Source organism: Rhinoraja longicauda, chromosome 2 (assembly GCF_053455715.1).
Source record: "Rhinoraja longicauda isolate Sanriku21f chromosome 2, sRhiLon1.1, whole genome shotgun sequence".
NCBI lineage: Eukaryota > Metazoa > Chordata > Chondrichthyes > Rajiformes > Arhynchobatidae > Rhinoraja > Rhinoraja longicauda.
The window spans coordinates 30,896,860-30,923,921 of NC_135954.1; the positions used below are offsets into that span (position 1 = coordinate 30,896,860).

Below are 27,062 nucleotides of genomic sequence, written 5' to 3' on the forward strand. Positions count from 1 at the left end.
CTGTATCCAACACTCCAGGCCTCTCACGGCAAGATCCAGAATATTTTAGCACCTGGATATACTGCAGGGAACCAAAAGATGTGTATGTAGGAGTACATTACATTAGGACTGGCAATGGATGAGCAGAATTCATGTTGTGAGCACCTGTGGATCACAGCATGAGGGAAACTTCAAATCAATCGGCAAGAAAATAGTAACATGGAACAAAGAGTAGAAGCAAGGAACTGCAGATGCTGGTTAATACACAAAAGGACACAGAATGCGAGTAATTTAGCAGGTCAGGCAGCATCTCTGGAAAACGTAGATAGGTGAAGAAGGGCCAGACTGAAGAATGGCCTCGACCCGAAACGTCACCGATTCATGTTCTCCAGCGATGCTGCCTGATGTGCTGAGTTACTCCAGCACTTTGTGACCTAACATGGAATATCTGTGGTCGTGACAGACACTATTTAATTTCTTTCCACAGATAAAAATATTTTTTTTAGTAGTGTACTGAATTCCAGTACTTGAGTAAAGAACTACAAAACAAACACACTGCAACATTTAATAAATGTAGCCTTCTTGCAAATGTGGAAGTGTATTTGGCAAGTATTAACTGTACGCTGTGCAGCACAATATCTATTATACAACATTCTGCATTCTTTACCACTTGCTAGCTTCAATATTCACAATTTATAAATTCATAAGTTCTAGGAATAGAATTAGGCCGTTCGGCCCATCAAGTCTACTCCACCATTCAATCATGGCTGATCTATTATTCCCTCTCAACCCCATTCTCCTGCTTTCTCCCCATAACTCCTGACACCCTCACTAATCAAGATTATTCATTTTTCACACCAAATTTAATAATTTATTCAGAGTTAGGTTTTATGTACAGCAAGGCATGGGATGGAGATGAGAAACATTATTGGAACACCGGAGCATGTTGAGCATGCAACAATCATGGAGGTAATAAATCCATCATAACATTGAAGTGTAGCGAATTGTGGATGCAGCCCAGACTATCACACAAACCAACCTCCCTTCATTTATACCTCATGCTGCCTCAGCAAGGCCAGCAACATAATCAAGGATGAATTACACCCTGGCCACTCACTCTTCTCCCCTCTCCCATCGGATAAAAGGTACAGAAGTGTGAAAAAACACATCTCCAGATTCAGGGACAGTTTCTTCCCAGCTGTTATCAGGCAACTGAATCATCCTACCACAATTAGAGAGCAGTGCTGAACTACTATCTATTTCATTGGGGACCCTAGGACTATCTTGGATTGGACTTTACTGGCTTTGCCTGCACCAAACGATATTCCCTTATCATGTATTTGTCCACTATGTATGGCTCGATTGTAGTCTTTCTGCTGGCTAGTTAGCATGCAACAAAAGCTTTTCACTGTACCTCAGTACATGTGACGATAAACTAAACTAAATTGAACTAAACTGAATTTCCAGCATTTAGATTTTAGATTTTTTTAGATTTAGAGATACAGCGCGGAAACAGGCCCTTCGGCCCACCGAGTCCGCGCCGCCCAGCGATCCCCGCACATTAACACTATCCTACACACACTAGGGACAATTTTTACATTTACACAGTCAATTAACCTACATACTTGTACGTCTTTGGAGTGTGGGAGGAAACCGAAGATCTCGGAGAAAACCCACGCAGGTCACGGGGAGAACGTACAAACTCCGTACAGACGGCGCCCATAGTCAGGATCGAACCTGAGTCTCCGGCGCTGCATTCGCTGTAAGGCAGCAACTCTACCGCTGCGCCACCGTGCCGCAAAATCATCACATGTTGAATTGCCAAATGCAGCTACATGTGGCAAATAGTACAGTGAAAAAGCATTTGTATGACTCTGCCCAAGGCTGCAAGAAATCGCAGATAGTTGTGAACGCAGCCCGGTCCATCGCACAAACCAACCTCTCCCCACCAACTTCAGCTGCCCCTGGAAAATCAAGGCAGCATATTCAAGGGTTACTTACATTCTCTATTCCCTCCTCACCTATCGGGCAGAAGATACAAAAGCTTGAAAACATCTACCACCAGATTCAAGAACAGGTTCTTTCCCTCCATTATCAGACTCTTGAACAAACCTCTCATATGCAAGGGCTATGTTCCCAATCGTCCAATCTACATCTTTGCAGTTCTTGCAATTGTTTTTATTTGCACTTTTAATACCTTTAACAATAAATTCTACACTTTGTTTATTTACTTGACCTGATGTATTCATGTTTGTATGGCGAGTCCGAAACTTGTTGGTTGTAGAAGAAGTTTATTGCAGCCGCAATATTCGAATACAGAGTTAAACAACAAGGTAAAGGACAACCATCACAAACTTACTGTCTTCCTTGAAGACTTCGCCGAACTAACAAAATCGGGCGCCAAACGCGCACATGACATCGCTGGCCAATCAGCGATGTCGCTCCCTGGACCAATCCCCATGGTCGCGTTCCCACGTGACCTCGCTGGCCAATCCGAGGGTTCGACGACCTGGACCATTCTCTATGGTCGCTACATGACCCCCCCCAGAACCCGAGGTGCGGTACCTAACAGGGAGCCGGATTTCGCGACCATAACGAGTACGGAGAGGGACAGCCTGAACCACAGGAGCCGGAGGTTCCGGACTTGGCGGAACAGCCGGGACGGGAGGTTCTGGAGGAACTACCGGAACGGGGGGTCCTGGAGGAACTGCCGGAACGGGGGGTCCTGGAGGAACTGTCGGAACGGGGGGTCCTGGACTGAGCGGAACTAACGGAGGTCGGCCTCTCCTAGGGGTTTGACCGACCAGGACTGGTTGATCTGGATCCAAATGGGCAGGTTTGAGCCGGGACACCGAGACGAGCTCACTCTTGCCGCACATGTCTAAGGTGAAGGTAGCCGTTCCCTTACGCAAAACCCGGAACGGCCCTTGATAGACCCTCTGCAACGGGGCGCGATGGGCATCTTTACGCAAAAAAACAAACTCACAGTCCTTCAGGGAAGACGGTTCATGTACCATGGGACACCCATGACGTGACGTCGGAACTGGAGCCAGGGAGCCCACCCGTTCCCGGAGAGATGCTAACACTGATGGGACTGTAGGCAGCTGGTCTGAAGGGTCAGGAAACAGATCTCCGGGTACTCGAAGTGTCGAGCCATATACTAGCTCTGCGGACGACGCACCGAGATCTAGCTTAGGAGCAGTCCGGATGCCCAAAAGAACCCAAGGGAGTTGGTCTACCCAGTCCGGGCCTTCAAGCCTTGCACTGAGGGACGCCTTAAGTTGGCGGTGGAACCTTTCTACGAGTCCATTTGCCTGGGGGTGATAAGCAGTCGTGGGTTGTAACTTGGACCCGTACAGTTCTGCCAGCGCGGCCCAGAGGGACGAAGTGAACTGTGGCCCTCTGTCAGTGGTAATAACTGCCAGGACCCCGAAACGAGCTACCCAATGAAGGGCCAAAGCCCCAGTACAAGACGCGGACGAAATATCAAACAATGGGAAAGCCTCTGGCCACCGGGTGAACCGATCCACCACCGTGAGGAGGTGGGTGTAGCCCCGGGAGGAAGGTAAAGGCCCGACCAAATCCACGTGGATGTGGAAAAAACGAACAGCCGGGACCTCGAAATCCTGTACGGGGGGCTGGACGTGGCGCTGGACTTTAGCGGTCTGACAGGGCACGCAGGAACGTGCCCACCCCGCTACCTGTTTCCGCAGGCCATGCCAGACAAACCTCGCTGCTACCAAGGCAGAGGTGGAGCGGATAGACGGGTGCGCCAGCCCATGAATGGCATCGAAAACCCGGCGCTGAAGGGAGGGCGGTACTACCGGCCTGGGACGGGGAAGAGAAACATCGCACCAGACTTTCGTGCCCTCCGACCCACAAGCTACCTGGGCCAACTTCAATCCCGAAGTGGTGGACCGGTAAGCCGAAACGGTATCCGCTAGGAACTGTGCCTCCGCAAGCTCCTGGGGATCCATCTCGCAGTCCACCGCCGAAATAGGGGGAAAAGCAGGTCTAGACAGGGCGTCAGCAACGGCATTAAGCTTACCCGCGACATGACGGACATCGGTGGTAAATTCGGAGATAGCAGTCAGATGCCGCTGCTGGCGGGCCGACCATGGGTCAGACAATTTCAAAAAAGCAAATGTTAATGGCTTGTGGTCCGTAAATGCCACAAATGGGCGGCCCCCGAGGAAGTACCTGAAATGACGAACAGCTAAATAGAGAGCCAGAAGCTCTCGGTCAAATGCGCTATACTTCAGCTCGGCCGAATTTAGTTGCCGGCTGAAAAACGCTAAAGGCTGCCAACGGCCACCGACCTGCTGCTCCAGAACCCCGCCCACCGCCACGTCAGAGGCGTCAACCGTCAGGGCCGTGGGGGCGGAGGGGCTCGGATGGACCAACATGGTGGCGTCTGCCAAGGCTGCCTTAGCTGCTGTAAAAGCCGACTCAGCGGTCGGGGACCACAACAACTCTACCGGATTCCCTGCAAGGCATTGGAAGAGTGGGCGCATGACTCGCGCAGCTGCCGGAACGAACCTATGGTAGAAATTAACCATGCCTACGAACTCCTGTAGCCCTTTTACTGTGGTGGGCCTAGGAAATGCCCGGATAGCCTCCACCTTTTCGGGCAAAGGGGAGGCGCCGGCAGGGGTAATTCTGTGCCCTAGAAAATCAAGAGCAGGAAGGCCGAATTGACGGAGGGGCTGGCGACCAGGATGTCGTCTAAATAAATAAACAAAAACGGTAAACCCCGGCCCACGCGGTCCATCAGTCGCTGGAAAGCCTGTGCCGCGTTCTTTAAACCGAAAGGCATACGCAACCACTCAAACAACCCGAACGGAGTAATTGTTGCAGTTTTCTGTATGTCCTCCGGTCGCACCGGAATCTGATGGTATCCTCGCACCAAATCGATTTTGGAAAACACCACCGCTCCTTCCAGCCCAGATGAAAAATCCTGTAGGTGCGGTATGGGGTAGCGATCAGCCGTGGTGACAGCATTGAGACGCCGATAATCGCCACATGGTCTCCACCCCCCAGATGCCTTGGAGACCATGTGTAACGGCGAGGCCCACGGGCTGTCAGACTGACGGACAATTCCCATTTCCTCCATTTTCCTGAACTCCGCCCTTGCCACCACCAGTTTGTCTGGCGGTAGTCTCCTGGCCCGAGCGAAAACGGGAGGGCCTTCGGTGCGGATGTGATGGACCACACCGTGCTTAGCCGAAGGCGTGTCAAAACGTTGGACGAGCAGCTCCGGAAACTATGCCAGAATCGCAGCATACGAGTCGGGGGCCGCGACGACGGCCTGGACAGTAGGGCTGGGCGAGGAGGCGATTGTCGGAGCGACGTGCTCATCTTCGGCTGAGGGTCGGAGGTCGTTACCGCGGACATCAGGAACCAGTGAAAAAGCCCAGAGAAAATCTGCGCCCAGGATCGCTTGTTTGACGTCGGCTATGATGAATGGCCATTCGTACGTGCGGAGGCCTAACACAAGGGACATCTTCCGTGTACCGAAAGTGCGAATTGGGCTGCCATTAACCGCGATGAGGGTGGGACCTGTCTTACCCGATCTGGTTTCGAGGTCGGTCGGCGGCACTATGCTGACGATGGCTCCCGTGTCTACCAAAAATTCTGTGTCCGTGAATCGATCATGGACATAGAGGCGCCGGTTCTGGCCAATCGTAACTGCCCCTATGTACGATCGGCCGAGGCATTTCCCGCGAAGGTACAAGGCAAACGGCAGTTGCGAGATTCGTTACCCCATCGTAGGTGATAATAGCACCAGCTGCGCTTGTGCGGATCTTTTTGGCGGGCTTTCGGAGAATTGGCGGGAGACATGGCGCCATCTTGCCGTCGCTGTGGCGTGGTCACTGATGTCGAGACTTTGTTGATCGAACCACTTGCCTTGTTTTTTGCCGCTATGAGCGCGTCCGCTTTCGCTGCATATGCTTCGGGGTCCTTAAAAGAACAATCCGTGAGCAGCAGTCGGACATCCTCGGGAAGTTTCTCGCGGAATGCCTGTTCGAACATAGGGCAATCCGTATGCTCACCGGCTAGCATCATCATTTCGGCCATGAGGACGGAAGGCAGTTGGTCTCCAAGATCTGGTAGGTGCAGAAGTTTTGCCGCACCACCATGCTTATTAAACCCGAAGGTTCGCAGTAATACTTTCTTCATGGCCTCGTACTTGTTTTCCGCAGGTGGATTCACGATGAACCGCATCACGCGCTTGGTTGTGTCCGGCGATAGAGCGCTGACGAGGTAGTAGTACATCGTGGATTTGTCCGACACCTTCTTTATATGAAATTGAGCCTCGGTGTGGATAAACCAAGCTTGCGGTGCGTGCGTCCAAAACAACGGAAGATGATCGCTTCCGGCGCTTGACTCCGGTGTGCCCGGCTCGGTCATCGTCAACGAGGCGTCGGGTTCCTGCTCAGTCGGTGATCGTCCAGATCACGTCGGGGTCACCAATATGGCGAGTCCGAAACTTGTTGGTTGTAGAAGAAGTTTATTGCAGCCGCAATATTCGAATACAGAGTTAAACAACAAGGTAAAGGACAACCATCACAAACTTACTGTCTTCCTTGAAGACTTCGCCGAACTAACTAAATCGGGCGCCAAACGTGCACATGACATCGCTGGCCAATCAGCGATGTCGCTCCCTGGACCAATCCCCATGGTCGCGTTCCCACGTGACCTCGCTGGCCAATCCGAGGGTTCGACGACCTGGACCATTCTCTATGGTCGCTACATTTGACATGATTTGCTGGGAAAACATGCAAATCAAAGTTTTTCACTCTATCTTGGCATACACGACAATAATAAACCAGTACCAATGCCCGAAACATTGCTATTCTAATGTCTAACACCTATTACTATATATCTTATCGTTTCCCCTTACCAGACCTCCCAACCCTTCCGAATTTGGCAGAAGGTTTCTGCTTTCTTATTTCATTTCCGCCATTCCAATTTCGCCTCACATTTTTCCGCAAAACACATGGCTCACCGCTCGTCTCGCCCCGCCCCGCCGCTTGCCTTGCTTATGGCCTCGCCTTGCCTTGCTGCTGGCCCAGCCTCGCCGCTAGCCTGACCTCGCCTCGCCGCTGGTCTCGCCGCTGGCCCGGCCTCACCGCTGACCTGGCCTGGTGTCGCCACTGGCCGGGCCTCACCTCTCGCCGAGGGGGGGTGGGGGGGGAGTAGGGTTGGGGGGGGGACATGGACCGTTGTGATTTGCTGTTGATGACCACTGGAGCAAGTATGTCTTCAATTAAATTAGGTATGTGCAGTTTTTTAAATGAAACTCTTTCTTCATAACTTGGTCATACATTTTATGACCATTGTTCTTTTATTCAATACCAAGAGAATTGGGATGCGTAAGGAAAAAGCAAAATAGAAAAAAAAATATATAATAATTTTTTCTTTGTTGTAAAAAGTATTTCTGTTCAATAACCTTTCTACAATAGTAGAATATACTCATGATAGGCCTGACATTGTACATGTAGTCCAAGAACTACCGGCTGTTGAAAATAATAGTCGTTTTCCACACGTGAATGTAGCGCAACGTGTACGCACATTTGGCGTACATACTTTTTTTTGCTGAAAAGTTGCATTACGTGCCATATAATGAATTTTGATGTAAAATTCTGAATTTTGGACATCAAATTTCTGAATTTGTAAAATCAAATGTTGGGAGGTCTGCCCTTACTACACAGGAAGCCAGTCGGTTCACCAAGTCCATACCAGCTCTTGTAATAAACACATTAATCCCGTTCCCCCTACACAGGATCTTTCACCCATTATCTAGTCATTGGACAGAATAGGTTACAATTCCTAAAGGTTTTGTTCCAGCATCGCCAAATGCAGCAGAGATTATGTGTTTCACAATGCAACTGAGGGAATAAGAACACTAGGAAGTATTTCTCAAGGTTCTTGGGAGGGAATTGCAGAATTTCTTGTGGAAACAATTGAAGAAAGAACCAAAAATAGATGCAAAATGCCGGAGTAACTCAGCGGGTCAGGTAGCATCTCTGGAGAACATGGATAGGTGACATTTCAGACTGAAGAAGAGGCCAACCCGAAATGTCACGTATTTATTTTCTCTACAGAGAGAGCGAGAGAAAGTGAGAGAGAAAGAGCGAGAAAGATAGAGCAAGAGAGCGATAAGAGCGAGAGAAAAAGATAGAGACGGAGATGGGCATGACCAAAGGTTTGTGGAAATAATTTCAAAACGCAGGGACCACTTAACTAGAGGTGAACAGTGCAACTCTACCTCATTGTGTTTTTCTAAATCTGCACTTTCACTGGAAGCATTATATGCTGTGTTGCTGTGTTTTCGTTCTCTTTTTGCACTACCTGGTGCATGTGGTGTGATCTGCCTGGTTAGCAGGTTAAACAGGTTTTCCACTGTGTATGGGCATGTTTGGCAATAATTAACCGATATCATGGAGAGATTTTAAAACGACACTATTACTGGACCAAAGATCATAGGGCAGAAAGGTGATTCAAGATATGATATGTGCAACAGAGTTTTAGACGCTCGAGTTCAGAAGATCTGAGGCTACCAGGTCAGCAGAACAATAATTGACCAAAAATTCATCATGGGAACTGGCAGCGGAATGATCGACGTGTAGAATGTGTAGTGTATCTCACACCCTGCTTCACAACTATTATCTAACTGTTTGGCCCACAGCAGTTAAATCAATATCCCAGCTCATTCATGGGTCTAATCTGAGATTTCTCAAATCTATGAATAATTACTGAATGTGATTCAACCACTTTGGAAATAAGTTGAATATCCATCATAGCTAAATTACAGTTTTATTAGGAATCCATTCCTTGAGATCTCCAGTTATGCCTGAAAAACTCAGAATGTGTTTGCATTACTTTAAAGATTTAGTTCAATATTTCTATTTTGGGTTACGTTTGGCACTCCGATAAACTGAAACAATTCCTCTGCCTTTCAGCTACATGGCTATATACACCAGTCATCTCTCATAATCATTGAACCAAATTATTAGATTGTAGAGGGAGGACTGGATCACCAGCAATATATTTTTGCATCTAACAGGGACAAAACAATGGTGTTGCAATAGGTCTGTGAGTATGGCAGGGTGACCCCATTACCTTCCCACTTATAGATTGCCTCAATCTCCCCCTGCTTGTCTAAATGCACCACCTTACAGTAGTGTCAGTGGGTGGTTTATGGGCCCACAGTTATTAACGTCTGAAGCTGGCTGCAAACCCTTTTTTTCTCCCCGCAGTTTCACGCCGTTTAGCAGGATGCAAATGAAGCCCTCAGAATTAAAATAATCTGGGCCACAAACTATGTATCTATATAAACTAATTTATACCAGCCAATTTTTGGTTTTCTTTGTCTTCCAGTCCATGCAAATCCCACTGCCACTTAAAAACTGTAATTTATGAATAATGGTGCATTTGCAATGTTACCTTACCAATCCTGATGACGTACAATAACCAGAGCTCAAACATGGCCTCTGTTTCTCTCTCCACAGTGCTCCTGCTGGGCTTGTTTCAGATTTCTCTGCTTTTCAGATCTCCAGCAAATGCCACTTGATCCCAATATTTACATAGCACCACAATAAAAACGGAATAAAATCCAGGACACTGGTATTCTTGCACTTTAAAGATCAATTCTGCAGTAAATGTCTGCTATTAAAGAGATCCTTTGGACATGCTCAGTAAATTTAAGCTTTGAGTGCAGTATAAACTATCTAAATTGCTACCTTTGCATACATTTCTTTATTTTCATTTTATGATCTTTTCTCCATCAAAGATTGTAGATGAACAATTCATCTGCAAGCAACACCTTTGACAGCATAACACTGCCTTGGGTTATGTATTGATGCCTTTGATGTGGGGTTATTACCCATAACCTTCTGATTAGAAGCAAGAAAACACACTTTCAGCCAAGGATAATATCCAACATCAATGCCTTTTAAGCCCTTCAAAGTTAGCATACCCAGTTTGCTGCCAACACCCACTGTGCGAATGAAAACATTTCTAGGACTAACAGAAACAACTTTGGAAACAATTTTGGTAAAAATGCTTCTGAACATATGTTTCAAACAGTTAAAGAATCTTTTAAGTGGGATTTTTCTTTGCCGAGAAAATATTTTTTTGTTTTGTACTTGGATTTTTTTTCAGAGAAACTCCAGTGCACCTGATTCAAATTACATGACTCAAGTAAAGAGGTCTTCCCTCAATCTGCAACTAGAATGAGAGAAGCAAATTACACTATAGTGCCTCACATGGAAATGGACCATGTACAATAAAATATGTATTTTCATGGAGAATCTACATAGGTAAACAATCCATGAATAAGTGTGGTGCTGGACATAGCATTTGTTTATCAAAGCCTTTTGACATTGTTCGCTGGTTTTTAGTTTTAGTTTTAGAGATACAGCATGGAAAAAGGGTGTTCGGCCCGCACCAAACCTGTGTAAGCTGTTCACACTAGTTATATGTAATCCCACTTCAGCATCAACTGCATCCATTGCCTGCACACCAGAGGCAATTTACAGCGGCTAGTTAAAAGACAAAAGCAAAAGTCTTTAGGATGTGGGAGGAAACCGCAGCACCCGGAGGAAACCCACGTGGTAACAGGAGAAGGCATAAACTCCACATGGACACCACCCGAGGTCAGGATCAAACCCTAGTCTCTGCACAATAAGGCAGCAGTTCCACCAGTAGCACCATTGTGGTCCAGCTTGTTTTACAAATTTGATATAAATACTTAATGCATTAAAATTATATACTCCTCATTGCTCTATTCGTTCGCTTCTAAAAGGTTGGAGCCTCAGTAGCACAGTTGTTTACAGCCATATTTGTTTACAGACTCAATTGATTATCTTATCAATGAGAAGTAAATGAGTGTTTAAAACAAGACAGAATGTCAATGCAAACAAAAATGTGTTTCTTGGGAAGGATAACTTCCAGATTTCCCTTCCTGGAAATGCACAACTATTTTGTTCCTTTCTTATTTTTGCTCTTTCCCCCACAAGTTACAGAAGGATCTGTGCACAGAAAGCTTCTGTTACAGAACCCACAGAATTATTTGTTCTCATATCAATTTTATGGGGCTTTTCGAAAGATGTTTTTTTCGGTTGCTAAGCTCGCCTGATGGATCAAGTGCGAATATAAGCTCAAGGAGTTGATGCTGAAGTCTGATCTTCTTGACAAAAGAGGCAGAGTAGTAAAAAGCAGCCAACAAAAAAGATGTCCCATTCCTCCTTCTCCCTGCTCCCATCCAGCAGAAGGTACAGAGGCTTGCAAGTGCGCACCACCAGACTCAAGAAAAGCTTCTTCTCCTCTGTTACCAGGCTTCAGAATGGTCTTTCCATAAATTAATGTACAGGCCAAATCATCTCTATCCCACTGCGGACATTGGATTTTGTTTATGGAACTGATGCACTACAATGCGCTACAATGCTGAGACCAAAATTCTGCACTCTGTATCTTACCCTTTGCTATATCTATTTAGTTTAGTTTAGTTTAGTGATACAGTGTGGAAACAGGCCCTTCGGTCCACCAGTTCTCACTGACCAGCAACCCCCCTATGCTAACACTATTCTGCACACACTAGAGACAATTTACAATTATACCACGAGAATTAACTTACAAAACCTGTACGTCTTTGGCGTGTGGGAGGAAACGGGAGATTTCGTAAAAAAGCCCATGCAGGTCACGGGGAGAATGTACAAATTCCATACAGACAGCACCCAAGGTCAGGATCGCATCCAAGGTCAGGATCTGGAGCTGTGAGGTCGCAGCTCTACCGCTGTGTCACCGTGCCGCCGTGTAATTGAGATTGACTTGATAGTATTTATAAATAAGATATCTGATCTGTTTGGAAGCATGCAAAACAAAGGTTTTCACTATATCTCATTACGTGTGACAATAATAAACCTAAATCTAACTAGTCACACCGCAAGAGGATCCATACTCAACCTGCACCTACTCTATGAGAGGCTCTGCACAACTAGCTCAACCCGGTAAAACTCACTTTATAAGAAAGGAAATCAATAGTAATTCTCCATGGCACAATGTGCATGGCTGTAAAAACTCTTCTGGTTGAGTAATCTCCTTTGGGGAATGAAATATGTCATCCATACCTTGCATAGCATCAACATGAATCCACTTCCACACTAACAGATTGTTCTCTCAAGGGGCTTAACAAGCTATTCAGTTGCTTCAACACCTCCTTCGAAAAGCAAGGATCAGCAATAAGTGTCAGTCTTATTTGTGATTAAAAAAAATAATCACAAAGTTCTTTAAAGTACTGGATATAGCTGAATCCACCAAAAACTCAAATAACGCTAAAATTACATTGAAAATGAACAGGGCAATCATCAGTATTTTTAGGGAACCCAGTAACAGTGTTATGTGGATCTCTTTCATTACAGTATGATACAGCATGTGAAATATTTCTGTAGTAAGCGTACTGGACCAAAAATTCCTGACCAGAGAGAGATTAAATTAGATTTCTGCCCGAGGCAGCCAGGGAATTTGGATGGGAATCTAGTCCCATTGGGTTCACTTCCTTTCTAGATCAGATTTTTAAATTCAGGTGAGGGATGGTGTTGGCTTGAATGGATGTTCTCCTGCACTCGCCTAGATAAGGAAGGATGTCAGAGAAGCTTTTGTGTTTCCCCAGGAGTTTCCTCATTTTCTGCCCATGATAATGTTCTGCCGCACTCACCCCAGTTGAGACCCGGTGTAAGTGTTCAATTTTATCTACCAGAATAAGTAATAAATTCCAGAGAAAATTGGTTAACTTCTCCGGTATTTAAAACACTTCCCCAAGGATTGAAGACGTGCCCGTGAAATATTTAATTTTTTCTCAGTTAGGTAGGGCCTGATACAATGTTGGAAAGAATGGTTGCAGCTCCACTTTGGGTTAAATCAGTCGAGGGCAGGTATCAGGAGCTTATTCAGGGTATTCAGAAGCTCCAGTCCTTTATTTAAAGCTGCATATTCAGCATGATGAGCTTTGAGCATCTGGATATATGATATAAGAAAATAACGGCAGATGCTGGTACAAATCGATTTATTCACAAAATGCTGGAGTAACTCAGCAGGCCAAGCAGCATCAGTCTGAAGAAGGGTCTCGACCCGAAACGTCACCCATTCCTTCTCTCCCGAGATGCTGCCTGACCTGATGGATATATGATAGTTGGCTTCAAGCCGTCAGCAATTCTTAGAATTGAGCTTACAATATCAGTGTATTACTGAAATAAAAAGGAATGGCATAAAATCTAAAGGCCTTTCTTCCACTTTTAAAATTAAGATTTTATCGGGTGAACTATTAGAGCCGATAAAATGAAAACTCTAGTGGCATTAGACAATAGACAGTGATTTAAGTCCATCTGAAGTGCAAAGAGTATCGATCATATTGGGAAAGGTTTGCAGTTCTGGCAATGAGGCTGTGGAAAAAGTGTAGAATGATATTAGCTTTCATTAACATCGTGCAATGATGACTTCCTGATATTTTTCATGGTAGACTGGTCTATTTAAGATGAATGAGACGGTGCACTGAGAGCTCAGTGTTATCTAGGGGGCCGAAGGCAAAAGTTTTGTCTCTTCAAACCATGCAGTTGTTGTTTGAAGGTCTACATCTCATTTTAGGTAGAATATTTGAACGCTTGGCAAAAAGAGAGATAACCACAACAATATATTTGACACTGTTTAGCGCCACAGAGCCTGTGGTCTCCTCGTGGTAAATTGGAAGGCAAGGTAGACATTTCAGTCCTTTCCATCTACTGCTTGAAATTTAGGTTTGATGGCGACATCTGCCTCATATTAAACTCGTCATGATGCTCATACATAGTGGTCTTGTCCAACTCCTGCTCCCCATAACTGGACCATCCAACAGTGAAGTGCTGCTCCTTGGTCTACCCCAACAGCTGCTGACGACCTTCTATCGCTGCACCTTAGAGAGCATCCTAACGCATGGCATCCCTGTGTGGTACCTCAGCTGCACGGAGGCAGAAAGGAAAGCTCTACAGCGGGTAGTCCATAGAGCTCAGAGGACCATCGGAACACAGCTACCAGACTTGGAGGGCATCTACAACACACGATGCCTCAGAAAAGCCACCAGCATCCACAAAGACTCTTCACACCCCTGCAACAGTCTGTTCGAACTCTTTCCATCGGGCAGACGATACAAGGCCTTCTACGCCCACACCTCCAGACTCAGGAACAGCTTCATCCCCAGGGTCATAGCTGCTATGAACCGGTCCTGCTGAGCCAGATGGTCACAATGCATAGTGATCCGGCACAGATCAACTTGCACTTTATCCTGTCTAAAACTGTTACAATTGTTTTGTTGGGTTGCTGTTGTCTAAATTAATTAAATTATTGCATCGTATGGGAGGCGCATTCCCAATCTCGTTGTACCCCTGGGTACAATGACAATAAAGATATATTGTATTGTATTGTATTGATAGGATTTAGTAGAATTTACTGCATTTGAGAGCTAGCTAGTGTGAGTGGAATTGGAGTGACCCCCTTACCATTGTGATAAAAAAATAACATATTGTTTATCTACTTCATCACTTGCATTCAAATTGCTGCAGAAATGGTGACATTACATGACATAATATGTTCAAAATCAAAACCAAATCAATAAAGCTTTTTTAATACTTTCATATCCAATATATATGATGTGTAACAGATAAAATGCATGAACACCATGCATCCGATATGGGAACCAGTCTTTATTCTGAACTCAGTTTTTATTACAGCTATGGACTGAGTCTCGGCAAAGATGGCACATGGACAAAAATCTTGTAAAGTATCATATATACAGAAAGGATTCCTCCAAACGAGCAGTGTCCTTATTGTTGTCAAATCCACATTCAAGTCTTGGCTAAGTGCCATAGTGTTCTATAAATGGATTCAGCAGAAAATGAACACTTATAAATACACTTACCTCCATTGTCCCTCAGATGCAGAGCGATCTTTGTGTCATCTGTAACAGAATTTAAAAGATGTACTTTAAGAGAGTTATTGACAGCATAGAGGGCAATGCAGCACAGAAGCAGGCCCTTTAGCCCAACTTATCCATGCTCCGTACGTGCCCGAATTATAGAATATTGACCCATTCAGTACACAAGTCTAAACTCAAACAGCACATCTCAGGGGCTTTCAACTAAAAGCTGAAAAACAGGACAGAGTAGTTAATAATTGAAATCGTAAAAAATCTCTTTGTAGAACATGTAACAGTACAGAAGATAGACACAAATAACTGGAGTAACTCAGCGGGACAGGCATCATCTCTGGAGAGAAGGAATGGGTGATGTTTTGGGTCAAGACCCTTCTTCAGACTAGTCAGGGGAAAAGGAAATGAGAGTTATAGGTGATGATGTAGAGAGATAAAGAACAATGAATGAAAGATACGCAAAAAAGTAACGATGATAAAGGAAACAGGCCATTGTTAACTGTTTGTTGGGTGAAAACGAGAAGTTGGTGTGACTTGGGTGGGGGAGGGATGGAGAGGAAAGGAATGTCTGAAGAAGGGTCTTGACCTGAAACATTACGCATTCCTTCTCTCCAGAGATGCTGACTGGCCTGCTCAGTTACTCCAGCTTTTTGTGTCTATTTTCAGTTTAAACCAGCATCTGCAGTTCCTTCCTACATAGAACAGTATAGCACAGGAATAGGCCCTTCAGCCCACAGTCTGTGCCGAACATGATGCCAAGACCAACCCCAATCTACTCTGCATGTAATCCATATCCTTTCATTCCATAGAACATAGAAACATGAAAATAGCTGCAGGACGAAGCCATTTGGCCCTTCGAGCCAGCACCACCATTCATTGTCATCATAGCTGATCATCCACAATCAGTAACCCATGGCTGCCTTCTCCCCATATCCATTGATTCCGCTAGCCCCTAGCCCCTCTTTTCTGTATATATGACTCTATCTAACTCTCTTTTAAACTCATCCAGTGAATTGGCTTCTACTGCTTTCTGTGGCAGAGGATTCCACAAATTCACAACTCTCTGGGTGAAAAAGTTTTTTCTCATCTCAGTTTTAAATGGCCTCCCCTTAGATTGTGACTGTGACTCTTAGACTGTGGCCCCTGGTTCTGGACTCCCCCAACATTCGGAACATTTTTCCTGTATCTAGCTTGTCCAGTCCTTTTATAAATTTATACATTCCTATAAGATCTCCTCTCACCCTTCTAAATTCCAGTGAATACAAGCCCAGTCTTTCCAATCTTTCTTCATATGACAGACCCGCCATCCCGGGGATTAACCTCTTGAACCTACGCTGCACTGCCTCAATAGCAAGGATGTTCTTCCTCAATTTAGGAGACCAAAACTGCACACAATACTCCAGATGTGGTCTCACCAGGTTCCCTGTAGATACACAGGGAATTTGAGTATAGGAGTAAAGGAGTAAGATTATTAAGGGGTTGGACACATTAGAGGCAGGAAGCATGTTCCCAATGTTGGGGGAGTCCAGAACCAGGGGCCACAGTTTAAGAATAAGGAGTAGGCCATTTAGAACAGAGATGAGGAAAAACCTTTTCAGTCAGAGAGTTGTGAATCTGTGGAATTCTCTGCCTCAGAGGGCAGTGGAGGCTAATTCTCTGAATACATTCAAGAGAGAACTAGATAGAGCTCTTAAGGACAGCGGAGTCAGGGGGTATGGGGAGAAAGCAGGAACGGGGTACTGATTGAGAATGATCAGCCATGATCACATTGAATGGCGGTGCTGGCTCGAAGGGCCGAATGGCCTACTCCTGCACCTATTGTCTATTGTCTACTGTCTACTCCTACACTCACATTCCCTGCGTATCTATGTGCTTATCCAAAAATCTCTTAAATGTCACTATTGTAACTGCCTCTATCCCACTGTATACTTGACAGAGGATGGTGAGTGCCCAGAATACGCTGTTGGAGGTTGTATCAATGCACAATTTCGAAAGATGCAACTAATAAAACGTAACCTCACCCAAACTATTTGCAGTTCTTGATTAAACTTTGTTTATAATTAGCAGAAAACAAAATTGAAGGTTAGTCCAATCGCTCTTGTGATCAGCTCAGATCACAGCTTTGTTGTCATGAAGTGAATAGGTCGGGTAAATACAGAGTAGGTTAATTCGGAACCAGAGGACATACAGTAGGTTTAAGGTGAGGGGAGAAAGATTTAAATGGAACCCGAGGGGCAACTTTGTTACATAAACGATGGTAAGTACATGGAATGAGCTGTTGCAAGAGATAGTTGAGGCAGGTACTAACACGACGTTTAAAAAACACTTGGAAAGGTATATGGATTGGATATGGGCCAAACACAGGCAGGTGGGATTAATGTGGATGGGGCATGTTGGTCAGCGTGGATAAGTTGGTCAAAGGACCTGTTTCCATGCTGTTTGACTCTATGACCCTCACAAGATAGATATTGTTAAACACTGAATTTTAAATAAATATTTTCAGACAGGTGACGATTATAACAAGGCATTATTTTTACTTCTGTGAGATATGATTATTGTTACTGAGGGCAGGATAAATTGCACATTTCTAATCATCCTTGAGAAAGTGACGCTGGAAGCTATTGCTGTAGTGCTGTTGGCTAGAGGCAAAAGGAGCAGGGAGGCTGAAGGGGTGGAAGTTGGAGAGAGATATGGGAACACACTGAGGAGGAGTGGGTGGGTGGGGGGGGGGGGGGTTGGGAGAGAAAGAGGGGGTGAGAAGTATTACTAGAAGTTAGAGGGTATAAGTAGATTGATAACACAAAGACCTGACTAACAGAGAACGTGTAGGAAGGAAATGCAGATGCTGGTTTAAACCAAAGATAGACATAAAATGCTGGAGTAACTCAGACAGCATCTCTGGAGGGAAGGAATGGGTGACATTTCGGGTGAAGTCTGAACAAGGGTCTCGACCCGAAACGTCACCCATTCCTTCTCTCCAGAAATGCTGGTTGTCCCACTGAGTTACTGCAGCTTGTTGTGTCTAACAGGGAATGTCGTCAGTCCAGTGACAATTGGCTAAATATTCTATTTATCTATCTATTATATTAATTTTGGATGCGTTACAGGCAAAAGATGTACAAAATGGATCCAAGGAGAGATAGCTAAATGGATAGCAAATTGGCTCCATGGAAGGAAGCAGAGGGTGATGGAAGGTTGATTCTCGGATTGGAGGCCTGTGACTGGTGGTGTGCCTCAGGGTTCGGTGCTGGGCCCGTTACTGTTTGTCCTCTACATCAATGATTTGGATGAGAACATACGGTGTAAGATTAGCAAGTCTGCTGATGATACAAATGTGGGTGGTTTTGCAGATCGTGAAGATGGTTGTGAAAGATTGCAGCAGGATCTGGATTGATTGGCTAGGTGGGCTGAGGAATGGTTGATGGAATTTAATACCGAGAAGTGTGAGGTGTTGCATTTTGGGCCATCTAACAAGGGCAGGACCTACACAGTGAATGGTAGGCATCTGGGGAATGTTGTAGAGCAGAGGGATCTAGGAGTACAGGCACATGGTTCCTTGAAGGTAGATAAGGTTGTCAAAAAGGCTTTTGGCACGTTGGCCTTCATCAGTCAGAGTATAGAGTATTGAAGTTGGGAGATCATGCTGCAGTTGTATAAGATGTTGGTGAGACCACATTTTGAATATTGTGTTCAGTACTGGGCACCATGTTATAGGAAAGATATTGTCAAGCTTGAAAGGGTTCAGAGAAGATTTACGAGGAAATTTCCAGGACCAGAGGGTGTGAGCTATAGGGAGAGGTTGAGTAGGCTGGGTCTCTATTCCATGGAGCGTAGGAGGATGAGGGTGATCTTATAGAGGTGTACAATATCATGAGAAGAATAGATCGGGTAGACTCACAGAGTCTCTTGCCCAGATTAGGGGAATCTAGGACCAGATTCCCCTAAGGGAATAGGTTCAAGGTGAAGGGGAAAAGATTTAATAGGAATCTGAGGGGTAACTTTTTCACACAAAGGGTGGAGGGTGTATGGAATAAGCTGCCAGATGAGGTAGTTGAGGCTGGGACTATCTCAATGTTTAAGAAACAATTAGAAAGGTACATGGGTAGGACAGGTTTGGAGGGATATGGACCAAGCGCAAGCAGGTGGGACTAGTGCAGCTGGGACATGTTGGCAGGTGTGGGCAAGTTGGGCTGAAGGGCCTGTTTCCACGCTGTATCACTCTATGACTCTAAAATGGGAAGTGTACACTATGTAAAATTTCATCTATTTTATTGTTTTTGATTCAAATCATAAATCCATTAAACTTTTTAGTCAACATATATCTTTCTTATTGAAACCAAAATAGGGAAAGGGACTGATGCACTTCTCCTTCTGTGTTGTTAAATGCAGCATCTCCCTTGGTGCAATCAAGGGTTTAATTGAAAGTCCCATGATAATATACACAGGTAGAATATTCACCAGCCTCAAGAAGGGCTTTAATTAATTTTTAAAAAAAATTCCCGTGTTCACAGAAATCGAATTCTCCGGATGAAACATGACAAAAAAATCATCATTGAAAATGATGTGTCTTGTGTTCTTTTTCTTTTTTGTGTGACTGCTATGTAGTTTCGTTCGGTACCTTGGTACCGAATGACAAATAAAGCTCTGTTGAACTGTTGAATGGACAGGTGTCTGCTTCAGATTGTCACCTGGAATATATTGTAAATGTTGTAATTCACTAACCATGGAAAAAACAGTTTTTTGGAAGCATGCTGTCCCTCATTATCAATGTTCCTGTTGCCAGGATCTGACTGCTGGCTGTGAGCCAGCAGAGCATTTGGCCCATTTATGAACTCCCATTTGTAATCTTATTTGTTTCTTCAACCATACCTATCCACTGATTGAAGTGTAAGTGTTGTGACTAAATTCTTGATGTGCTCCCATATAACTTGACTATACTGGAAACGGCACAGTGGCGCAGCGGTAGAGTTGCTGCCTTACAGTGCCAATGACCCGAGTTAGATCCCAACTTGGGGTGCTGTCTGTACGGAGTTTGTACGTTCTCCCTGTGACCGCATGGGTTTTCTCCGGTTTTCCCCCAGATTCCAAACATTCACGCACGTTTGTCGGTTAATTGGCTTCTGTAAATTGCCCATGGTGTGGGATAACATAGAAATAGTGCACAGGTGATCGATGGTTAGTGCGGACTTGCTGGGTCAAAGGGCTTGTTTCCTCAGTGTATCTCTAAAACTGGATCTCTAAAACTATTGTACTTGAGTTTGAACTGATTCTATCTATGCATGGAAAATCTGATTTGTTTGGATGGTATGCAAAACAAGGGTTTTCACTTTACCTCGGTGGGTATGACAATAATAAGCCGAAACCTATTGTTTAGTAAGGGTGTCAAACGTTATGGGGAGAAGGCAAGAGAATGGGGTTGATGGGAAAGATTGATTGAATGGTGGAATAGGCTTGATGGGCCGAAAGGCCTAACTCTGTTCAGATGAGTTATGAACTTATTATTTAAATTGGAAATCTTCTACAATTTCTGCTAGACACTTTGTGAAGCTAAAATACTTTCTAACCCAAGCAAACTGTGTTTATTAACAAATACAGACACAAAATGTTGGAGTAATATTGTGCATAATACAGACTGATTAACACAGATATCTAAGCTCTACAAGTAAAATTTTGACAATTTTATTTTTTCAGCTGCCGTGATATTCTTTGACTGGTGATCAATGTACTGTTAGGTTGATTTCCACATACCTTCTGTGGTTAACCTGGAAGTAGGAAGGCCAGATGTGATAGCAGTTGTGGATGTGGTGACAAGGATCTTGTGTGTAGTCGTTGTCATCAGAAGGCTTGTGGTCATAGCTGAAGAAGCTTGAGTCATTTCCCCAGGTGAGATGTCACAGATCTTATCATTAGACTAGTAGAAAGAAGAGCAGTTCAGCTTCAGTAAAGCGTAGAAACTAATTACCCTCATAAACCAACCAGCCTACGGCGTTATTACGACTACAAAATCACCATTGGATACACTATATGGCCACGACTTTTATCATAATATGTGCAGAAAGAAACTGTAGGTGTTGGTCTATATCGAAGATAGACACAAAGTGCTGGAGTAACTCATAAAGTCAGGCAGTATCTCTGGAGAAAAAGGATGGGTGATGTTTAGGGTCGGGACAGAATGACAGTCTGAAGAAGGGTCCCAACTTGAAACATCTCCCATCCTTTTTCTCCAGAGATACTGCCTGACCTGCTGAGTTACTCCAGCACTTTGTGCCTATTTTTTATCATAATATAACTGGCACATAATATAAAGGGCACAACAGTCTGATGGCATTAGATAGCCCTCATCTTGCAGCTAAAAATCATCCATCCTTTTGCCTCAAATCCATTAAGGTAGTTAGTAATGTTACAGTCAATAGTTTTCATGAACACGATTTAATGAGGTGTAGAAAATAATACAGTTCTATTTGAAATGAAAACTTTGTTCTATTACTCATCTCAACTCTCCTTCCAAACCCACGCACCTCATCAGGACAGCCATTATCCACCCAATCTTGTCGATGACGATCAAATCCATTGGAACACCTAGTTGCATAGAAAACATTAACTGTAAATTACATTCCTATTTTGTGACCCTATTTAGAAAACAAATGGGGGCTGATGGATGATCTTAAAGAGAAGTATAAAATCATGAGTGGAATAGATAGGGTGAATGCACAGAGTCTTTTTACCCAGGTAGGGGAATCAAGAACCAGTGGACATAGGTTTAAGGTGAGAGGGAAAAGATTTAATATGTACCTGAGGGGCAACTCAGAGGGCAGTGAATATATGAAATGAGTTAGAAACATAGAAAAATAAGTGCAAGAGTAGGTCATTTGGCCCTTCGAGCCAGCACCGCCATTCAATATGGTCATGGCTGTAATCTAAAATCAGTACCCCGTTCCTGCTTTTTCCCCATATCCCTTGATTCCTTTAGCCCTAAGAGTGAAATCTACCTCCCTCTTGCAAACATCCAGTGAATTGGCCTTCACTGCCTTCTGTGACAGAGAATTCCACAGATTCACAACTCTCTGGGTGAAAATGTTTTTCCTCATCTCAGTCCTAAATGGCCTACCCCTTAAACTGTGACCCCTAGTTCTGGACTCCCCCAACATCGGGAACATTTTTCCTGCATCTAGCCTGTCGAATCCTTTAAGAATTTTATATGTTTCTATGATCTCCTCTCATCCTTCTAAATTCCAGTGAATACAAGCCCAGTCGACCTATTCTTTCATCATATGTCAGTCCCGCCATTCCAGGAATTAACCTGGTGAACCTACGCTGCACTCCCTCATTAGCAATAATGTCCTTTCTCAAATTAGGAGTCCAAAATTGCACACATTACTCCAGGTACGGTCTCGCCAGGGCCCTGTACAACTGCAGAAGAACCTCCTTGCTCCTATACTCAAATCCTCTCGCGATGAAGGCCAACATGCCATTAGCTTTCTTCACTGCCTGCTGTACCTGCATGCTTACTTTCAGTGACTGATGTACAAGCACACCCAGGTCTCATTGCACCTCCCCTTTTCCTAATCTGACACCATTCAGATAATAATCTGCCTTCCTATTCTTGCCACCAAAGTGGATAACCTCACATTTATCCACATTATAGCCAATCATCCAACCTATCCAAGTCACCCCACAGCCTCATCGCATCCTCCTCGCAGTTCACACTGCCACCCAGCTTTGAGTCATCCGCAAACTTGAGATGCCACATTTAATTCCCTCGTCTAAATTGTTAATATATATTGCCCCAGCACCGAGCCTTGCGGCACGCCATTAGTCACTGCCTGCCATTCTGAAAAGGACCGTTAATTCCTACTCTTGTCTGCCAACCAGTTCTCTATCCATGTCAATACCATCTGCTCTAATTTTGCACACTAATCTCTTGAGTGGGACCTTGTCGAAGGCTTTTTGAAAGTCCAGATACACCACATTCACTGGTTCTCCCTTATTCATTCATTAAGAGAAAAAGAGTAGCAAAGTCAAATGTGGGTCCCTTGAAGGCAGACACGGGTGAAATTATTATGGGTAACAAGGAAATGGCAGAAGAGTTGAACAGGTACTTCGGATCTGTCTTCACAAAGGACATTGTGACCACGGAACGCAGTACATCAGTTTGGAGGAGGGCAATGAAATCACTGCTTGAACTGAAAAGAATGTTTGGGTTCCTTGAGGATAGATAAAGAAGAGGTAAAAGGACAGGTGTTACATTCACTGCAGTTCTAAGGGACAGCGTTGTTGGCATGGAACAGTTGGTGTGTACAGACAGACAGGTCCGGGAGTTGTGAAAGGAGTGGTCCGTTTGACAAAAGTGGACTATAGAAGAATAGAAGTGGTATCCTTTTGGAGGTGGCACAAATTCCAAAGGTTTTTAATCTCAAAGGCAGTAAATGCTGGAAACTCTCTGCAAATCATCCAGCATCAGCAAACATAAAAAACAGGCAATGATCAAACCAATCATGCACATATGTTGCCTGATTCATTTAATGGTTGCAGCATTTTTTGTTTTTGTTCCAGCTTTAATTTGATTTTCATTCTCGGTTTTAATACCATTTGAGTGACATCAGTGAATCTGGAGAAAATTACTCTTAAAACTGGAAGCAAACTGTACTTTGTAAAGTGCTTTTTCTGAATCCTTTTCCCATTCAAGCATATTTCCATTTTACCAGATACAAAATCTACCACTGCTTTAGAAACATAATTAAAGAAAACATTAAACAAAAGAAATATTCAGCCACATAGTTCTAACTTGTGAAAATGCAATCAATATTACATTATAGCTATGTAAATCACAGTGCAAATCTCTTTCACCCATGAGTATTTCTTTATAAATAATTTGAATATGGCTTCAAAATATGTAAAATTGTTTACCAGTTACATTGTAGTAACAAGTTCTTCATTGAATTTAGAAAAGAAATCATGTTTCACAGCTTACCTAATTACAGCTCTAGTGGCCATAAGATGCAGCTTAATTTTTAAACTACCATATAAGCAAAGTTATTGGAAACTCCCAATGCTGTTTAATTCACACTGGAGACAAGCCCTGCATCTAATGCTAATTTTAAAAACTAACACAATTGATTGTAAAACATGACTAATTCTGAATCAATTTGCATATAAAATTACACAAGCTTTTACTCTAGTTACTCAGAGAAAGGAAAATCATGCCAAAAGACCGATAACCACCAAAAGCTCAGTCCTCTGACTCTATCCTATGATTTTGAACACAGTCTCATGGCTTCACAGTCCTGATCTAGAGCACACTCAATATGCTTTAAATCAATTTCATTGTCAAATAAATCTTCATAACGATCAGGAAATTATTTTTAAGAATGTCTTAAATCTACTGTATATAGATAGAAATAATCTATATAGATGATTTGAATGAGAACGTACATGGTACAAATAGCAAGTTGGCAGATGATACAAAAGTGGGTGGTATGGCAGATAGTGAAGATGGATGTCACAAATTGGAGCAGGAACTTGATGGCCAGGTGGGCTGAGGAATGGTTGATAGAATTAAGTACAGAGAAATGTGAGCTGTTGCATTTTAGAAAGTCTAACATGGGCAGGACCTACACAGTGAATGGTAGGGCTCTGGGGAGTGTTGTAGAGCAGAGGGATCTAGGAGTGCAGGTACATAGTTCCTTGAAGGTGGTCACAGGTAGATAGGGTGGTCAAAAAGGCTTTTGGCACATTGGCCTTTATCAGTCAGAGTATTCAGTACAGAAGTAGAGATTTTATGTTGCAGTTATGTAAGACATTGGTAAGGCCGCATTTAGAGGATTGTGTTCAGTTCTGGGCACGATGTTACAGGAAAGATGGTGTCAAGGTGGAAAGGGTACAGAGAAGATTTACGAGGATATTGCAAGGACTCGAGGATCAGAGCAATAGGGAGAGATTGAGCAGGTTGGAACTCTATTCCTTGGAGCACAGGTGGATGAGGGGTGATCTTATAAAATCATGAGAGGAATAGATCTGGTAGATTCGAGTAGGGGAATCGAGAACCAGAGGACATAGGTATAAGATGAAGGGGGAAAGATTTAAAAGGAATCTGAAGGGTATCTTTTTCACACAAAGGGTGGTGGGAGTATGGAATGAGCTGCCAGAAGAGGTAGTTGAGGAAATGTTTAAGAAACAATTAGACAGGTACATGGATAGGACATGGTTTGGAGGGATATGGGCCAAAAGCAGGCAGGTGGGACTGGTGTAGATGGGACATGTTGGCCAGTGTGGGCATGTTGGGCCGAAGGGCCTGTTTCCCACACTGCATCACTCTACGACACTAATGTAGGTGGTGAACATTTGTAGGTTCTCTAGCATCTTCATTATAACTTCAGAATTATCTCATCTGCCCACTTCCACCAGGCAAAAGGTACAAAAGCCTGAAAACATGTACCAACAGATTCAAGAACAGCTCCTTCTTCACTGCTATCAGACTCAAACGGACCTCTCAGTATGTTAGGGATGAATTCCTGATCATCCAATGTACCTCGTTGCAAGTTGAAACATAATTACCCCTGTATATGCCTCCTCCATTCCAAGCACAAGATCTACTTCCGTAGCAGGTTTAGGAGGTTTGGCATGTCCTCTACAACTCTCACCAACCTTTTCAGATGCACCATAGAAAGCATGTTATCAGGATACATCACAGCTTGGTTTAGGAACAGCTCCATCCAGGACCGTAAGAAATTGCAGCGAATTGTGGACGCAACCCAGACCAACACACAAACTAACCTCCCTCCTATTGATTCAATGTATACCTCACACTGCCTCGGCAAGGCCAGCAGAATAATCAAAGACAAGTCGCACCCTGGCCACTCCCTCTTCTCCCCTCCCCATCAGGCAAAAGGTATACAAGTGTGAAAACGCACACTACTAGATTCAGGGACAGTTTCTTCCCAGCTGTTATCAGGCAACTGAATCATCCGACAACCTCTCCTTGGACACAGAGATTGACAAGAGGATCGGGAAGGCAACTACAACTCTCGCTTGCCTCACAACTCAAGTGTGGACAAATCCAAGCCGACAGTGAAGACAAAGATAGCAGTCTATAACACCTGTGTCAACAGCACGCTGCTGTATGGCAGTGAGACATGGACTACATATGCCAGACTGGAGAGAAGACTCAACATCTTCCACCTTAGAATCATCCGCCGTATCCTGGGTATATCCTGGCAAGACAGAGTGTCCAACGCCGAGATTCTGTCTCGTGCTGGCCTTCGAGTATATACACTCTACTCAGGCAGCACAGGCTGCGGTGGCTGGGCCATGTCCATCGCATGGAGGATGGCCGTATTCCAAAAGACATCCTCCATGGAGAGCTAACATCTGTGAGGAGAACCATCGGCCGCCCCCCGCTACATTACAAGGATGGCTGCAAGAGAGATTTGAAGGTGCTTGACATCGATGTGGAGTCCTGGGAGAGCCTTGCAGCTGACAGTACAAGGTGGAGAGGTACCCTGAACCAACATCTCAAAACGGGGGAAGAGAAACTGATGAACGCAGCAGCAGAAAAGCGGGCATGCAGAAAGGAGCGCAGCAACTTCAACAGACCAGAGTACACACACAAATATGACCCTTGCGACAGAGACTGTCACTCCCGCATTGGTCTCTTCAGCCACAAGCGACGCTGCTCTAGCCGAGGTGTGGAGCAAGCAGCCAACTAGGATGCATCACCCCTGGTCAGCCATGTCCGAAGGGGCCTAAGAAGAATCATCCTACCACAACCAGGGAGCAGTGCTGAACTACTAGCTACCTCTTTGGTGATCCTAGGACTACCCTTGATTGGACTTTGTTGGCTTTACCTTGCTCTAAACATTATTCCATTATCATGCCAATGGATTGATTGTAATCACATATTGTATTGCTGCTGACTGGTCAGCACGCAACAAAAAGCTTTTCACTGTACCTCGCTCGGTACATGTGTCAATAAACTAAACTAAACTGAACCGAAGCTCTTCACAATACACCCTTTTCCAAGATGGTAATCCACACATAACATTTCCACGTATACATCTGAAATAATCACAGTTAATTCAATCAGATGGTCCCAATACAACATTTATATGGTCCATGGCCATTC

General features: G+C 44.4%; 1 protein-coding gene across 1 annotated transcript in view; it reads right to left on the reverse strand.

The window, feature by feature from the left end:
• Nucleotides 1–27,062, reverse strand: part of plxdc2b (plexin domain containing 2b) — a 380,673-nt gene that overhangs the window by 51,041 nt on the left and 302,570 nt on the right. Inside the window, exons 10-12 of the mRNA XM_078416435.1 lie at nt 21,460–21,520; nt 20,690–20,852; nt 14,933–14,971 (exon numbers count right to left, since the gene is read on the reverse strand). Of these exons, the coding sequence (XP_078272561.1) occupies nt 14,933–14,971; nt 20,690–20,852; nt 21,460–21,520 (263 nt within the window). The remainder of the gene's footprint in view (nt 1–14,932; nt 14,972–20,689; nt 20,853–21,459; nt 21,521–27,062) is intronic.